This window comes from Haliotis asinina, chromosome 10 (assembly GCF_037392515.1).
Source record: "Haliotis asinina isolate JCU_RB_2024 chromosome 10, JCU_Hal_asi_v2, whole genome shotgun sequence".
NCBI classification, from domain to species: Eukaryota; Metazoa; Mollusca; class Gastropoda; order Lepetellida; family Haliotidae; genus Haliotis; species Haliotis asinina.
In genome coordinates, this window is record NC_090289.1 from 4,017,849 (window position 1) to 4,033,658 (window position 15,810).

Consider the following 15,810-nt stretch of genomic DNA (forward strand, 5'->3'; position numbering starts at 1 on the left):
ATTAATGTAGACACTTACCCAAAGTGGGTTGTGTCCGTTGAGCTCACCTCTCCTGATATTCGGCAGTCAGACCTTCAAAATCTACATGATCAGCTTCCGAAACCATGTATTACAATGGGGGAGGATATGGAAAACGTCAAATGTCAAAGCGGTGTGAGCAAAGTCAGACAAACAGCAGCATTTTGAAGGTTCGTATTTAGTTCCTCGATCTTCCAGAGGGCGAAGTAATGATAATCGCTGTATTGTCTTAAATTTATGGTACCAGTAGTTTCAGGTATGATACTGCAGTGATATTCTCTTGTGACATGTGATGTAAAAACGTGCCCTGTCTCGTATGATGAAACGGCAAGAATTCAGAGTTCTGTGCACGGACACAGGGACCTCGATACTGACAAATGGTTTAATAGATAAAACTTGTAGAAATCTGTCTCCTTGCGCAATGCACAAGAAGTGAACCACAACGGAAGCGGTTTTCCCTCAATTTCCTAGAAACAACCTTACAGATTTCAAAAGAGTTCAGATTGATTGGAAGATAGTCAGTTGCCTGAATTACAATAAAACAAGCCCATGAAGCGACATCTGAGGAAATAGGTTTGGTAGATTGATCGACATTTTCCAAACACCTTTTCTTTTCATTCTCAATGTACCAGTTGGTAAAGTGACATCGTGAAAGGAGAAAGATTTTGTAACCATGCCCCAAATCCACAACGGAGAGTTACCAAGGACACTGTCAAATAGAAACGGGTATCTAAGAAGCTGACACCGGGGATACAGGGGTGTTATACTCCAGAGAAAACGACACCAGCTCCATGCCTGATTGTTCGGCATAAGACAGAAATTAGAGACATACATCATTTGGAAGTTCTTATCACCAGCCGAAATATATACTCATGGAAAAATTTAAGAGAACGCATGTTTCGTAGGGCAATTCAAAATATCATTTTATTAAATTCAGCGCCCTGTATTATCGTTTTCGTGATGAGCAGTTCACCCAAAGTCACCATAATGCTTTCCATGCACGTGCACTACATGCTCCTAAAGTTACATGCTCTTAGATTTACACGTGACATATATGTGCACTGAAACACAACGGCTAAAAAACATTGTTAACATGGCGACACAGTACTTAACTTTGGCACAGAAATGGGAGGCAGTTGGCATGGTTAATGGTTGAAGCTCATTACGACAGGTTGCAACAACTTTTCACAAGTCTGTTAGCGTGATATCCAGACTTTGGAATCTCTATATAGCGACTGGTGACGTCAAAATGAGGCGTGGTCGGGGACGGAAAAAGAAAACCGCCTCGCGAGATGACCGGACCCTACGCCTTATTGCTCTGCGAGACAGGTTCAAATCCTCCTCCAAAATCAATACGGAATTCAGGCGAAGAACAAAAGTCAAAATTTGTTCACGTACAGTGCGTAATCGTCTTGAATCGGCTGGTCTAAAAAGCCGCCGTCCATTGGTTGGAATCAACATGACTGAGCAACACAAGCGCTTGAGACTGCAGTGGGCACGGAACCATGGAGGAAGAGCCGTACGTCAATGGAGAAACACCATGTTTAGTGAAGAGAGCAGGTACACACTAGACCATAATGACGGTCGAATTCGATTTTGGAGACGCGTTGGGAAACGTCACAGTGCCTGCACCATCACACAGCATGATCGTTATGGAGGGAGCTCTGTTATGGTGTGGGGCGGGTTTACCTTTAACCACAAAAACAAATCTTGTCCGTGTTGATGGCAGGATAACAGGTGTACGATATCGTGACGAGATCTTGAACCCGATTGTGATCCCCTTTGCGCGTACAGCAGGTCGAATGTTCGAGTTCCAGCATGACAATGCCCGCCCTCACATCGCTCATGTTTGTCGGGACAGACTGAGGGCTGCAGGTGCCCGGGTGTTGCAATGGCCGGATAAAAGTCCTGACCTTAACCCCATCGAACATCTTTGGGATGTTCTTGGCCGCAATGTTCGGGACGAACATCTTTGGGATGTTCTTGGCCGCAATGTTCGGGACAGACCTGTTCAACCTAACAATTTGAATGAACGTTCGTGGCTCTCCAGGAAGAATGGCGTAGAATTCCGATTGGTACCATCCGTACACTCATTCGCAGCATGCCATGACGATGCGAGGCAGTTCTCCAGAGACATGGGGGACATACCACATATTGATTTTCACTACTTGACATAAGCCTTTTCATCTGTATGAACTTTTCTCTTACTGTTTCAAAGATTAAAAGTCACAGCTATTTCATGCGTTCCGTTACTTTTTGTCATGAGTATATAATCGGCCTAATCTAACATCCGTCCTGATCAAGTAAAAATTGAAATGGTGAGTTGGACAATATAAAGGTTCCTGTGTTCTCTCCGACCAGACACCCGTCCTAGGCCGGCACGAAAGTCCAACCCAGGGCAAACAGGTTGCCCAATTTGGTCGAAAGCAATGGAGACACATTACTCCTCCTTGTCCCCATGGGGAGGAGCTATTAACGTTATCCAGCACTCACCACGAGGAGGTTGCTCATCACGAGAGCAAGATAATGATGGTGTTGTCGATGATGAAGTTGAGTTTAGTTTTACGCCGCAGTATTCAAGTGACGATGCTGAATACAGAAATGCTTATACCTGCGTGTCCGGCGCACGTTCAAACTTCACAGCTCTTAGAACATGCACCAGGGCTATTTTGGCCTCAACCAGAGCCAGACGCATCCCAATACAAATCCTTGGACCGTATCCGAACGCCAAGAAGGACAGTGGGTTGGATTTTTCTTCATGTCTGAAAAATGTCACAGTAAATGAAATATTGAAAGAAAAGTGGACTGTGTTGTTAAATACATTCAGTCATATATTACACACAACCTGAAAATGAAAAATGGGAAATATTGTTTTCAGCGGTATCCCTTTTGTTGACGTAGCCAGATAAATGAAGACTGGTATTCAGTGTTTCAGCCTCAGTCTCAACTGAAGTAAAGCACATTAAGCTAAGTAAGAGGATCTGTTGAAGTACACTGAGGTAAGCAAGTGTGTCTGATACAAACTGTTAACAACGTCGGTGTGTGTGCATGCGAATGTAAGTCATGTCACTTTGAGCACCTGTGAGGTCACTACAGCAGTACCATTTAGATACGTTTGACAAGTTCCATTACCTTTCAGGTTTGAAGGAATCTGGGTCCTTGAAGAGCTTAGGGTCTCTCTGTAGTGCAAATGTAGGCATGAAGACAGTCTGACCCTCATAAATTGTCAGACCTTTGATCTGAATATTCTCAGAAGCTCTGCGACTTAATCTGAAACACACGACCAACTTGAATTTGCCTGATGTATACTTCACACAATATACAGTTGCTCCTTTTGGTGAATCTGACTGTGATGTCGAGGCTTTGCATATGCATACACATAGGTTGTTGGATTTGAGCAACTGTTTGTTGTGTTGTTGATATAACCATGTAATCACTTAAATGTTCTTGTTTGTAAATATGCATCCTATATTTGACTGTCTAACAGATTTTAAGACGTTCATATTCAATACCTCTCTCAAAGTCAATTCCATAACACAAATGGCACCTGCCACGACAGGGTTTTTAACAAATTAATCTTACGCAACAACTGGAGGGTACAGTCTGAGCGTCTCAGTGATGACGTTGTCCAGATACTTCAGTTTCCCGATGTTGTCGTAGTTTGGTTCTTCCTAGGACAGAGAAAAAAGACTATGTCTGCTGCTGACTGTTACCTTATGTAGGATATTCATCAAGAGCTTCAAGCAGAACTTCTTTTAACTGGTATATTGTTTCTTTTGTGTCTTAGTATCACTGTGTTGTTTCCGCAACTTCCGCATGAGATATAACGACCATAACTCCTACACGGCTTTACTGACTTTCGACAGGTACGCGAACACAGAACAACTGTCAAATCCCTGAGACAATAACTGTTTCAGTATGAATCTCTCAAGAGCAGGTGTGCTCGTTATATCATAAGGTTCTTTATATCATAAGGTTCAATGTGAAGTTATCATACTGACATTTCCAAGCATCTCTTTGATTTCATTGTAAGTCTTCTCCTGTGTATCCGGGTTCATTGCTAGACCATGCGATGCAAAGGTCAGCGTGGAGGCCGTTGTTTCGTATCCAGCAGCGAAAAACAATATTCCTTGGGCAACTATTTCATCCGTTGTCAAACCTGTAAGAGTAATCTGATAGTGGAGTCTGCTCACATCGTTAGTATCAGACGATTTTCGCCTCGCTTAGCTCTATTACGGGCATAATGATGTTCCAGCCAGAAGACAATGGACTCTACATCTCGTTGTAATAATGATGTGCAGTTTCAAATTTGAAATTCAAATTTATTTGTTTATTGTATGAGTGCGTGAGTGAGTTAAGATTTATCACCACAGCCATATCGTGACGAGAAAATACATGAAATGTGTATATAATATAAAAACCGGTCATCAAAGGACTGTAAAACAACTAGAATATCACAATTAGAATAACAAGACAGCATGTGAAGTTGAAATGAATAGCACTATATAGACAATGCAATGTAAACACAGGCGTTAGATCGTCAACAACGGAAGGTAGATCGCCATAATAGGCACCATGGGGATCCTTTGTACCTTTGCTACATGCATGGACCCTGGTTGGATCTACACAATCCCTTCAACTGCTGGCGATACTAACAAATGTCAGCCAAAATATAAATAACAAGAATACTACAATTAAAAACTCGATAGACTGTTTTGGGAGTTACATATCCTCTCCGGAGTATTATTTCACCTTATCTCAACCCCCTTTGAGGGTTTATCCACAAACAATCTCAGTTACGAATCTAAACTACCAATAATAAAATAGCTATACATTTATATAAATTATAAATATATAAATTATTTTTTATGCCAAAGGCCGACATACACGAAGCGCATTTGATACAGTATTTGATTCCTTTCAGATTTTATTTCAATTCATTTCTGCTCTTGAAGGCATATTTGGAGTATAGCATAACAGATCTTTACAGTGTGTGGTTGTATTTATTGATTTCGAATGTTCTCTATGGATGGACATATAAGGTGAAATGGTAGGATCTTCCTGTTGCAACTTTATGATGTCTCCTGATATCAATATTTAGCCTTGTACATACAAATCAAGCACGACACAATTGCAAATGGTCAAAACGTGAATAAACTAACTATATATATAGCTCGCCATATGACTGAGGTACCATTCAAAGTCACGTTCATACTCAGAAGTGTACTCACGTCTGACTGTATGTTTCCCCGAGGTCTGACCATTGGTTGTATGACCGTTTTCTTGTTTAAATGAATCATCCGTTATCTCAGCGTCCACCAAGAGTTGCAGGAAGTCGATTCTCTGCTGCAAATACGATATGCTCTCTTGTGCAAGTCTCACAAAAGGGATGTATTTAATGAAATATAGTTTGTACTAATGGACAGTGATATTGTCGTAACCGTTATTATACAAACAGACGGTGGAATAGAATCACTGGATAATAGTGATCTACGGTTAAAAGTTCAAAGCTGGAGACATTTTACATATATGTATCAACGTCATGGAAATTATAGCAGCTTAATTTAGTCAACGTAGTCACCGATTCGTTGTGTATCTAGTGTTCTCATGTATCTAGTGTTCTAATGATATAAATGATTTAACATATGCTACGTTTGAGATTACACTAAGTAAAGTACAGATTCTAGTACATTTGTTGGATTGACTCCCATTCGGGATTCGAACCTACATTCTCAGGCATCTAATATGCAGCACAAAAATCAGACCTCTAACCCACTCGGCTACCACTGTTTTCAGGAAAAATGAAACTCGGACAACTGATATTCTAGACCGAGGTGTCAGTGTACCACCCTGAGAGGTGTACGTTGTTCCCACGCCTGACTCTATTGGTTTCGAATTCCGGATGGAAATCAGCTCAACAAAAGTACTAGAATTTGTACTCTAATTTGACACTACAATCCCAAACATGACATTTGTTACATTTGATCACTTTCTAAATAAACTGTGCATTGATGTAGATAGTCAACTGACAAAATGTGCAAATAAATGTTTCACTGTTATATTTCACTGTTTCTGTATATGACTTTAACATGCTTCTAGTCTAGGACACATGACCCCCCAAAAGACATAAGTTTTCATTACAAATGTTTAATCAAAAATATCTTTGTTCTGGGTTCAAGAATGCATGTCCACTTACCAGTATGCACACCATATCAACTCACATCATGAGGAATATACCACAACGAGTTCGACAGTTATATTTTTACCTCTCGATTTTCCTTAGAGTCGTTCTGTCGTTGTTTGATCATTTCCAAGATATTTGCTTGAAAGAAGCGTGTGGTTCGATCTGGAAGTATTCCAACTCCAAACTTCTCAATAACCTTTGCCAATGGTGGACAGGATCCTGCAAAAAAATAAAGACGGGCGAAATCAGTTTCAATGATAGTGACCTTGGACTATTTACGTGACAGCTAAGTGTGGCAGGAGGTCCAGTGAATATGTTCAGTAACCCATGCTTGTCGTAAAAGACGATTAAAGGGATGGGTGATTGGGATTGGCGGTGGTGAATGACGTATGCCATCGTTTTCGAGTTGTGTATATCGATGCTCATGATGTCAATCACTTGCTTATCTGGCCCAGCAGACACCATGTAGGAAAGTGTGTCATGTGAAACAGGATGACACAAAGCAACAAACAAGTTAAAAATATGGTGTCCAACAATAATGGTTTGGGCGAAATGTGAGCGGCACAACTCTTGCCATAATCGTAGGACATACGTGCGATACGACCAAACGCGTTGTACAGTTCCGTTGATATCGTCTGTGCATTATCAGATGGTGAGAATAAGAGGTGTGCCCTCTTCTGAATCTTCAAAAGTTGTGAGATATATACAAAATCTACACGTGGTGTACTTAGATCAGTGCGACTCTTTGATTGTATGGTCACCCCAACTTATTGACTCATCAATACGTTTCACTTTGTCAGCAAGTGACAAATCAGTCCGCCTTCGTTTCGCTGGCCGGTCTGCCATAACTATACAGTGAATGCCAAATAAGCAACTAACCTATTATTTATAAAGAATGCAAACTGACACTAATTGACATCTGTTAATTACCCATTGTGAACAGAGATAACGGAGATGTTCATACCACAGACTGTTAATCCCGTCAGCCACATCCTGACTACGAAGAAAACAGACGTAACGGAGATGTTTGTCCAGTGGACTGTTATAGTCGGCTTCGTCCTGGTTTCACAGCATTATTGTCAAAAAGCAAGTTGATTGTCGGGACTGCTATTTTAGTCCGTAATCCGTAATTGAGAGAGTACACGCTATAAAGCAAGCATTAACGATAAATTTAGAACAATTTTCAGAGAGGAATTCGAATTTGGGTGAAAACCGCATTGCACAGAGTCAGGATTTGATGGATTCTATTGTATATGGATGTAAGGCCTGGTGTTGTGAAAATACTTGCTGCTTTGAAAATGTCGATCGAGGCTTTCTCAAATATTTCTGGGAAAGTACATCTAACTTTATGGCATATGGTGACTTTCGTTTCGAACTTATTAGAAGCAGAATGATACATATGTTTTTGACAATCATCAAAATTGTGCTACTTGATGCATAACAATTATGTATTTTTTTAAAAATGTGAACATAAATAGATAATTTACCTTCCATTGAGTTCTATCTGGAAATCCCAAACGTATATTTTAGCTTAAAAGTAAATCGAAAAATGTGGTTATTTGGATTTTTGAGCGTTACCAAGTCACCTGTAAGCTTTTAGCCCAAATTTTTATCCATATCCTCGTTTGTTGATTGAACACATCGTTGTGATTTTATTTGTGAATGTAAAGAAAGTCCTGGCCTGAATGTATTGAGGGTACCGATTGATGTTTCACAAGGGGATCTGGTATTAGATGTTTCCTATAATGTCTCTCCTTGTATGGACTGACTTTTTATGAAACTAAGGAAATTCCAAAAAAGCCATGAAGACGCGTTCGTGGTTTTCTTTTTAGGTATGTCAGATTATATAATACAAGTAATGTTACACTTTTCACTATTTTCTCAGAATTCTTTTATCAGCTAAAACACTTGCATAAACTGTGGCAAGTTGTGATATGTCTTGATCAAAGCTAACACCCACCCATTTTCTCGTGTTAAAAATAGATAATGTTATAAGTGTACACCCCATACTCTCGTGTTAAAAACAGATATTGATATAATTACACATTCCATACTCTCTCGTCAAAAACAAATGTCGACGCAAGCATACGCCCCATACCCTCGTCATAAAACGCATATCGTTATAGATGCATAGCCAATAGCCTCACGATAATAAAGAAATATCGTTATGGATGCATAGCCAGTAGCCTCATGATAATAGAGAAATATCGTTGTAAGTGCGTATTGCACACCCATCGTTATCACTGTCCCAGATTCAGACAAAAGAATTTTTAGACAAGGTCATTGACAGAAGAGCAATGACTCTAAGCGGTATGTAACGTACGTGCGATCATTGGTAGTAGTCTCCTTGGCTTTGATTGTCTGAAAAACTCCTTAGCATTAGAGACAAATGCATTGCTGAAATCATTCTGAGAATCGACTTTTATACCAAAAGCAGTCCGTGAAATCACGTCCATGGTGTAAGCTCCAAAGTACCTGGAAAACAAAGATTTATGTTTCTGAATGAGAGATATACAGGATCGGACAACAACAATTTACATTATACACAATTTACATTAAGTCCACGTTCTGCAACACGTGCTTATAGTTTAACAGCGGGGATCAAATGGCATACATAACTGAAAATTGAATGTTTCAGTCGTTTGTACAAGTGTTCACGTTAAGATAAAAACATGCCCCGTAAACAAACCCAGCTTGAAATCTAAAAAGAATCAGCGCTTGAAAATGTAAAACTCGAGGGGAAATGTTAACATTTCTTCGCATCTGTCGACATGTCGACACAATACTTACTCTTTCGGGAACACCCCTTCCTTTTTCCCAATGGCTTTAGAGAAGTTAGTTGTGAGAGTCCTTGAGCAATCGTTAATGGCGGCACACATCTAGGAATAGTTACAAACCATATAATAACAAGCTGGTCGTAATGTTGTAAGACTCGCCTGACTGACATAGATACGTACTAAATCAGACAGACACAGTACTGTATGCATGAAAATGGTGTATTATGGTGCTTTTTACACAGGATGCAATATATTATACCTCTTAGTAACTGAATATTGCTTTCCAAGTTCACTGGTGTTCACGATATCGTGATCGATGGGGGATAAATACCTGCGCACAGACCTAATTAAGATCACAGGCCAAGATCACATTAATCAATTTTGTATCAAAAGTGTGCTAAAATGGAATATTTCCTTATAAATTGTCGGTATGTCAGCACAAACAAGACCAAGTACATGATTCTGAGTCACAATTGTATTAACTAACGGTGCTATATGTACTCCATACTTAGCAGTTACGAAAGATGAGAAGTTAAACATTATTTCAAGTATAAACAGCAACAAGGAAGAATACTGTCACCTAGACCTTATAACTTTATATGATTCGGTGGAGCTGTGCTTGTATCACCACATGCATTCACCAAAATAATAAAGTCACTATTCATAGTGAAGATATATTCCTGTATCTATAGCTGTCATGTTCTCTGTAAAAACGTGGTTACCATGGAAACGAACCAAAATGACATATTGCCTGACACTTTCAGGTCTGGCAACATTACTTTTGGAAAACTACAGATCCCAAACTTTCGAGCGCTGAGAGATGAGATCTGGAGATACTTAGTTCCGTGGAGTGCCGCAAGGATCGGTGTTGGGGCCACTGTTTTTTACCCTTTATACAACACCCCTATACACCAGATACTTCATCACTTCTATGCTGATAACTCGCAAGTACGGAACAACTTTAAACAAACACACATCAGTTAATCATAAGTCGTGAAAATGGAACTGTTTGATGTCAGTACATGGATGGAAAGCTGAAACTTATTCGAGGAGGTGGTGATATTCGGTCCTTCATCCAAATCAAGGAAATGTACTTTGGGTCATTAGTCTTCAAGTCATCTGTCAACCTGGGTGTGTACCTTGACTCCTCGTTATCCATGGAAGATCATGTGAGCCACTGCTGCAAATTCAGTCATTACTACCTTAAGAACATTAGTGCCACTAGACTGTGAGGTGCAACTGCCTGACGAGAGGCGCAACTGCCTACCTTGTGAGGATTCTGACATTCTACGAATAGATTATTGAAGCAGCTTGCTCTATGGAATCACCGATCAATAGATTAGACGTCCGCAGCTCATACTGCATGAAAACTCACCTTTTCATGCAGTATACCTAAACAAATCAGACCCAGTTTAAAGAACTCAACTGCCTCTGATACCATCGTTTGAGGCTATGCGTTTGAGGCTATGCGTTTGAGGCTATGCGTTTGAGGCTATATGTCTGGGACAGCACAATATGAATGTTATTATTGTTGTTATGTATATATAACATTGCCTGCTGCATTATACACTACAGCGACGACTAAAGAGTCTCACCTTCCTCAGTTTGCCGCTGCTGAAGCTCGGTGTTATGATGCTTCTCACTCTCCGCCAGTGCTCATCGTCCAAGAAAAACACACCCAAATTTAATGGGAAGGGCACAAATGATAATTTCTGGAAACATATTGAACAGTAAGGTTTATAAAAGACATGCATGTAGCATTCAGTTATAATATTTTCACCATCACGGTGCTTTTGAACATCTATTTTACAATGACGCATGCGGAGAGATATATTTTCGTGCTTGTCGCTTAATAATGTCATTGCCTTTGCAACAATGTCGTGGTTAAGATTCTTAAAAGCATTGTTTACCATCCGGTTTCTGAAAGTGTTGAAGCTCTTGACAAACACCTCCTTCAGAATGTCCAGATCCGATATAACATAGGCTGGCTTTCTTCCCATAAATATCCTTAGGACAAGAAACATCACGGTATGAGAAATAGAGTCTACTACACGAGGTACCATTATATACGAACTGGCAACGTTGGCAATGTTTACATTTCCACACTGCATGCGTTGAATGTCAGGTGACGTCAGCTTCATCTGAATGTACTCATCTAAACTTACGCTGGTAGTAGAAATGCGACATGTTACCCCGTTTGCTTTATGTTAATCATAAATGTATCAGAATAAGTTAGAGAGAAAATACTTATAACGAACGTAAACCATTGAGCTGTTTATCATTTGTTTTTCTAGCATCGTACGTCCTAGAGTAGGGGACAGATACGTCAATAGAACAGCGCAACAGTAAGTCCTGAGCGAGGATTGTCAACTCAGTTCACCGACACCGTTTTTTCTGTTTGTTTTCTGTGTTAGATTAATATAATTAAGCCTTGAAAGTATCACATTTGGCGTCTTAGATAAGAACCACATTTCCTTCTACCATCACATGGTGTAATAAAGTACTCTTGTGCCATGAACTATTATAACGGTAATGCGCCCGATTGACTGATATAGTAAAAGTTGTAGAATGAATGAATTTAAGGGTGTTTGTTATGAATGAGAAAGTAGGTCCGTCACAACGTAACCGAACTTCGAGGTCTTTGGTTACCCAATCAAATCGTTAGAATCTTAGGTCAAGTCGTCACGGTGCACGTCAACGTCATACGACGCTAGTGTGGCGTACCAGATTAGTAACTATGCAGATATCCATATGTTGACCACGTGGGTAATAAAACGCAATGTTTCGCTTTTTCAAAATATACTGGATAACACTTTGCCATTCCAATGGCAACACTGACAATGAGCAGAGCAGTTGTGACAGTCACGAGCTGACTGAGGGAGAGAGTGGTGTGTTACGCACCAGTTATTTTATGCCGCACCGTTATTAATTACACATGGACTAGGTGGATAAACGATCAGAGATGACACCTCTGTCATGTGACAAAACAAGACCATCCGATTTTGCAGCAGTCAAAGATTAGTCCATTGGAACAATTCCATGATGCTGGAAAGGTTTTGTGCCAACCTTCAGGAACAAGTAACTGATAAGAAAGTAGACGAAACAATGACACAAAACTTCAGACACATTATCTTTTAAATATGACAATTTTACAGAAACTGACCAAAGTCTTGAAAATGTTATCACTCTATGTGAGTGAGTTCAAATGTTACGTCGCATCGGCATTTTCTCAGTCATACAGTGACAAGACAAAGTCTGCACATCTAAACAAATTGATTTGAAGTACACAGTTTAAAGTGTAGAGTTTCTTCAAATGCATATTTTTTAAAGCATTACTTACAAATTAAATTGTCATAATGCCAAACGTAAAAACAGGCAACACATTATGTAAACAACAATAACAGTCATATGTCATTTGTGTATTACCCGAGAACCTTAATATGGCGAGTCAACAACCTTAAGTGAATAGGGTCCGTTTCTGTTGGGTGAATCTCAGAACCCCGTTGTTACCTAAAGTTAAATCTGAAGTCTACATTATGTTGTTAGCACGCTGGCGTTTTACTGAAGTACTTCAAACACTGCGCTGTTAAAACGAATCATTTAATGTCAAGGGTTTCTCACTAATAAACAAGTGGAGTGAAAACGTTTTCTGCACAGCTAAACCGGTAGTTTCAAGCATTGTTCCTGTTTGTCATACATAAAATGTCAGGAACGGGATGCTGGTGCCGAGATCATCCTGAAGAAGTGTGCAAAGCCAAATCAGCAAGGAGATGCACCTACCCATATACATTCCCGTACTTTCGGTTCCATTCTTTGAATTTGTGGAAGAAAAACTGTAAATAGATAGCATAGGGTTTAGCATTTTTAATCTGTTTCTCACAAAATGGCAGCAACTTAAACTGCAGCTCGCTAGGATAAGTGTTCATACGTACTACAAACACAATGTATGGGGACATCCTAAAATTCTAGTGACATATATAGTGAAACGAGGTGAGGTAATTTATACCCTTTGGTAAACTCTTTGGTTTCCTGTGTAACTGACGTGTGTCACTTAAATAAACTATATACCTCTGGCTGGCTGTAACACTTTAAGAGTCAATAAGTTGAATCTCGGAACTACCGAGTTCTGTAAGGGACATCCGTGAGTTCTCGCATTCTCGCGATCTCGACCTTTGGAAATACATTAAAAATGCCAAAAAGAGCGAGAATGCGAGATATCGAGAACGCGATATTTTAAGCCAAATCTCGCGATCTCGCATTCTCGCACGTTTGGCATTTTAAGCTTGTTTCTAAAGGTCGAGATCGCAAGAATGTCCCTTACAGTATTCCGTACCGAAAGGATGTCGTTTTCAGTATTGATACGCACATATGTTCACCATAACCGAATATAGTTGTATCAGTTTTAAAGCTAATGTGTATTTTACACTATGCACATGCTGGCACAGCATTTTAAAGGCTAGATATACATCGAACTTGACGTGCAAGTAGGTTTTCCCAAAAGACAAATATTCTGATTTGCTTCTTTTGATATTTTATATTCTTTATATTATACACACATATATCTTCCCTTCCTGCAAAACAAACTTACTTGACTTCTGGTCATTCATTTTAAAAATACAATGGGCAAAAATAAAGATAAAAAAGAAACGAACAGCTAATATCTGTTTTTCAAAGTAGAATGTTTTAATAAAAATCCTTGAAATCAGTATACATGTCATTGCTAACTCTGAACCCTTACACCAATTCATTGCACAATAACGCAACATTTGGGAAACAGTCACCACCTTGAATTAAAAGTGTGAGAAATCGCATGGAGAAAAAGTCGTAAGTATGTTTCACGTGCAAATACTGGGACTAAAGATTCATATAAAAATGTGACAGTCCCTTTGCAAATATCTCTAAGCTGTTCCGTATTTGAGTCCCCCATGATGCAAGACTGAATGAAGTGTGTAGAAACTGAACCAATGGACGTCTGGAAGCTGGTGAAAGTCATCAGTAGCCGGGCTCTTCAACGCGAGGCAGAACACCATCTTCCGTCTCTACAAGAGACCGACCGGGAACTGGTATGCTAAGGGTCACAACTCCGGCGCAGGACCCCTTCATACGGGTCTTGCATCTGCGTAATCGGACAATCAGTGCAACACACACAGCCAACAATGTTCGTGGACTTCACATAGTATAGTTGCAAACCATCAGAAATCGCCTACGACAGCATGGGATATGATCAATGCGACCATATACAACACCTGTTCTGCGGCATCATCACAGTCGTGCACGTCTGCAATGGCGCAGAAACGTTCGACCATGGACCCTAGTGCACTGGAGGAGGATCTGGTTTTAGTGATGAGTCGCGGTTCTTGCTATATCGCGTTGATGTGTGTCTACCGACTGAGAAATGAACGCTACACCCGACATTGTGTATTCGATAGTTAATAGATACGGCGATGGACGTGTCATAACGTGGGCAGGCATATTCTTGAATAGTAGGACAGGTCTGGTGCACGTACAGGGAAATTTAACTGCTGTACGCTACCGTGATGAAATTTTCCAACCTCACCGTATTCGCGCCATTGACGTCAGAAGAGTGATTTTCCAGCAAAGCAACCCAGGGCGCATACTGCACGTATTACCATGGACTATCTTGCCAACAACAATGTGAATGGGCTGTCATGGCTATCCAAATCACCGGATCTCAACCCCATTTAACATTTGTGGAATCCGCTCGACAGACGTGGGAGCCTCAACCACAAACGCAAACCACAAACGCAATCCGTGAATTGCAGGATGAACGGAGAAGGATTCCACAACGTCAGATTCGAGGACTCGTTCAGTCCATGCCCAGGCGGTGCAGAGCGGTGATCGATGCTCGTCGTGGTCACACCAGGTACTGACTTTATCACAATGCCGTCACAGACACAGGTGTCCCCAAGAGCAGTAAATGACATTATGTAGTGGAGGTAACATGTGGACAATTTGGTTGTTGTTCATTCTTTATGTATTGTGTAATCCGATTATATAAAACACGTCAAGATAAACTCTCCCTGAAGATACACGATTGAAACGTGTAGGAGAAGATCCGCGCTGTGTTATTATTTCGGAAACTACTTTTTATGTATATAAGATAAAAAAGTGATAAAAAAATACACTCATTATAATTAAAATACACTCATTGTCGATGTTGTACAAATAATTCACTCAACCCACAGGTGAGAAGGCACATCCTAAAACAGGGTAGGGTGTTGGTCCAGGGATGCCCTGTTTCTTGAAGTATTTGAAATTCCAGGTTCCATGTCTGAAAAATATGCAGCATTACTTCAGGAGCCACTCTGAAAATTTCTTAAGTGTTTGGAAACATTGGCGATGTCGACATGATCACTTTACGATTATATCCACGATTCAAGACACACTCACACTTTAGAGAAACTGTTCAAAAGGCATTATTTTCTACATTTAAACAATGCATTGGTGATGTTGAAAATACATCTCAATGCAAGTACGCTGTTTCGACGTGAGCAAATGAGCACGTTACGGTTGCATTCAAACATGGTGTGATTTCAAAATACACTCGCAAGGAGTGTGTCTACATTTCATGGTACATTCACACGTTATGATGTCTGTGTCCTAGGAGAGTAACCGCTAGTGAACCTTAATTCCTGATTTATTCAGTCTGTATTGATTACCAGACATGCTGCCTGTCACAATCTTGAGACAAGTGGTCCACCTAAACTAATAGATGTATTGTTTACTCACATATAGATCAGCACAGCCGCCGCCAGGGTTAACAGGACATGCAACGGGACGTCCACGAAGCCCAAGATCTCCATTTTGAAG

General features: G+C 40.2%; 1 protein-coding gene across 1 annotated transcript; it reads right to left on the reverse strand.

Annotated features, from left to right (window-relative positions):
- Window positions 1-2,623: 2,623 nt before the first annotated feature.
- LOC137297824 (cytochrome P450 3A13-like) lies at window positions 2,624-15,810 on the reverse strand. The gene is made up of 13 exons (XM_067829780.1): window positions 15,730-15,810; window positions 15,184-15,271; window positions 12,760-12,812; window positions 10,890-10,986; window positions 10,575-10,691; window positions 8,993-9,081; window positions 8,526-8,677; window positions 6,285-6,421; window positions 5,250-5,364; window positions 4,020-4,177; window positions 3,601-3,689; window positions 3,151-3,288; window positions 2,624-2,780 (listed from the first exon to the last, which is right to left on the reverse strand). The coding sequence occupies exons 1-13, from the start codon at window positions 15,801-15,803 to the stop codon at window positions 2,624-2,626; spliced, it is 1,464 nt and encodes a 487-aa protein (XP_067685881.1). The 5' UTR covers window positions 15,804-15,810.

Bases quoted from the DNA above. Each gene is read 5' to 3' on its own strand.
- LOC137297824 (XM_067829780.1), bottom strand. From the start codon at position 15,803: ATGGAGATCTTGGGCTTCGTGGACGTCCCGTTGCATGTCCTGTTAACC. The intron at 10,987-12,759 runs GTAGGTGCATCT...TCTTGTCCTAAG, and splicing joins AAGTACGGGAATGTATATGG to GATATTTATGGGAAGAAAGC. The intron at 6,422-8,525 runs GTACGTTACATA...ATTTTTTTGCAG, and splicing joins ACTACTACCAATGATCGCAC to GATCCTGTCCACCATTGGCA.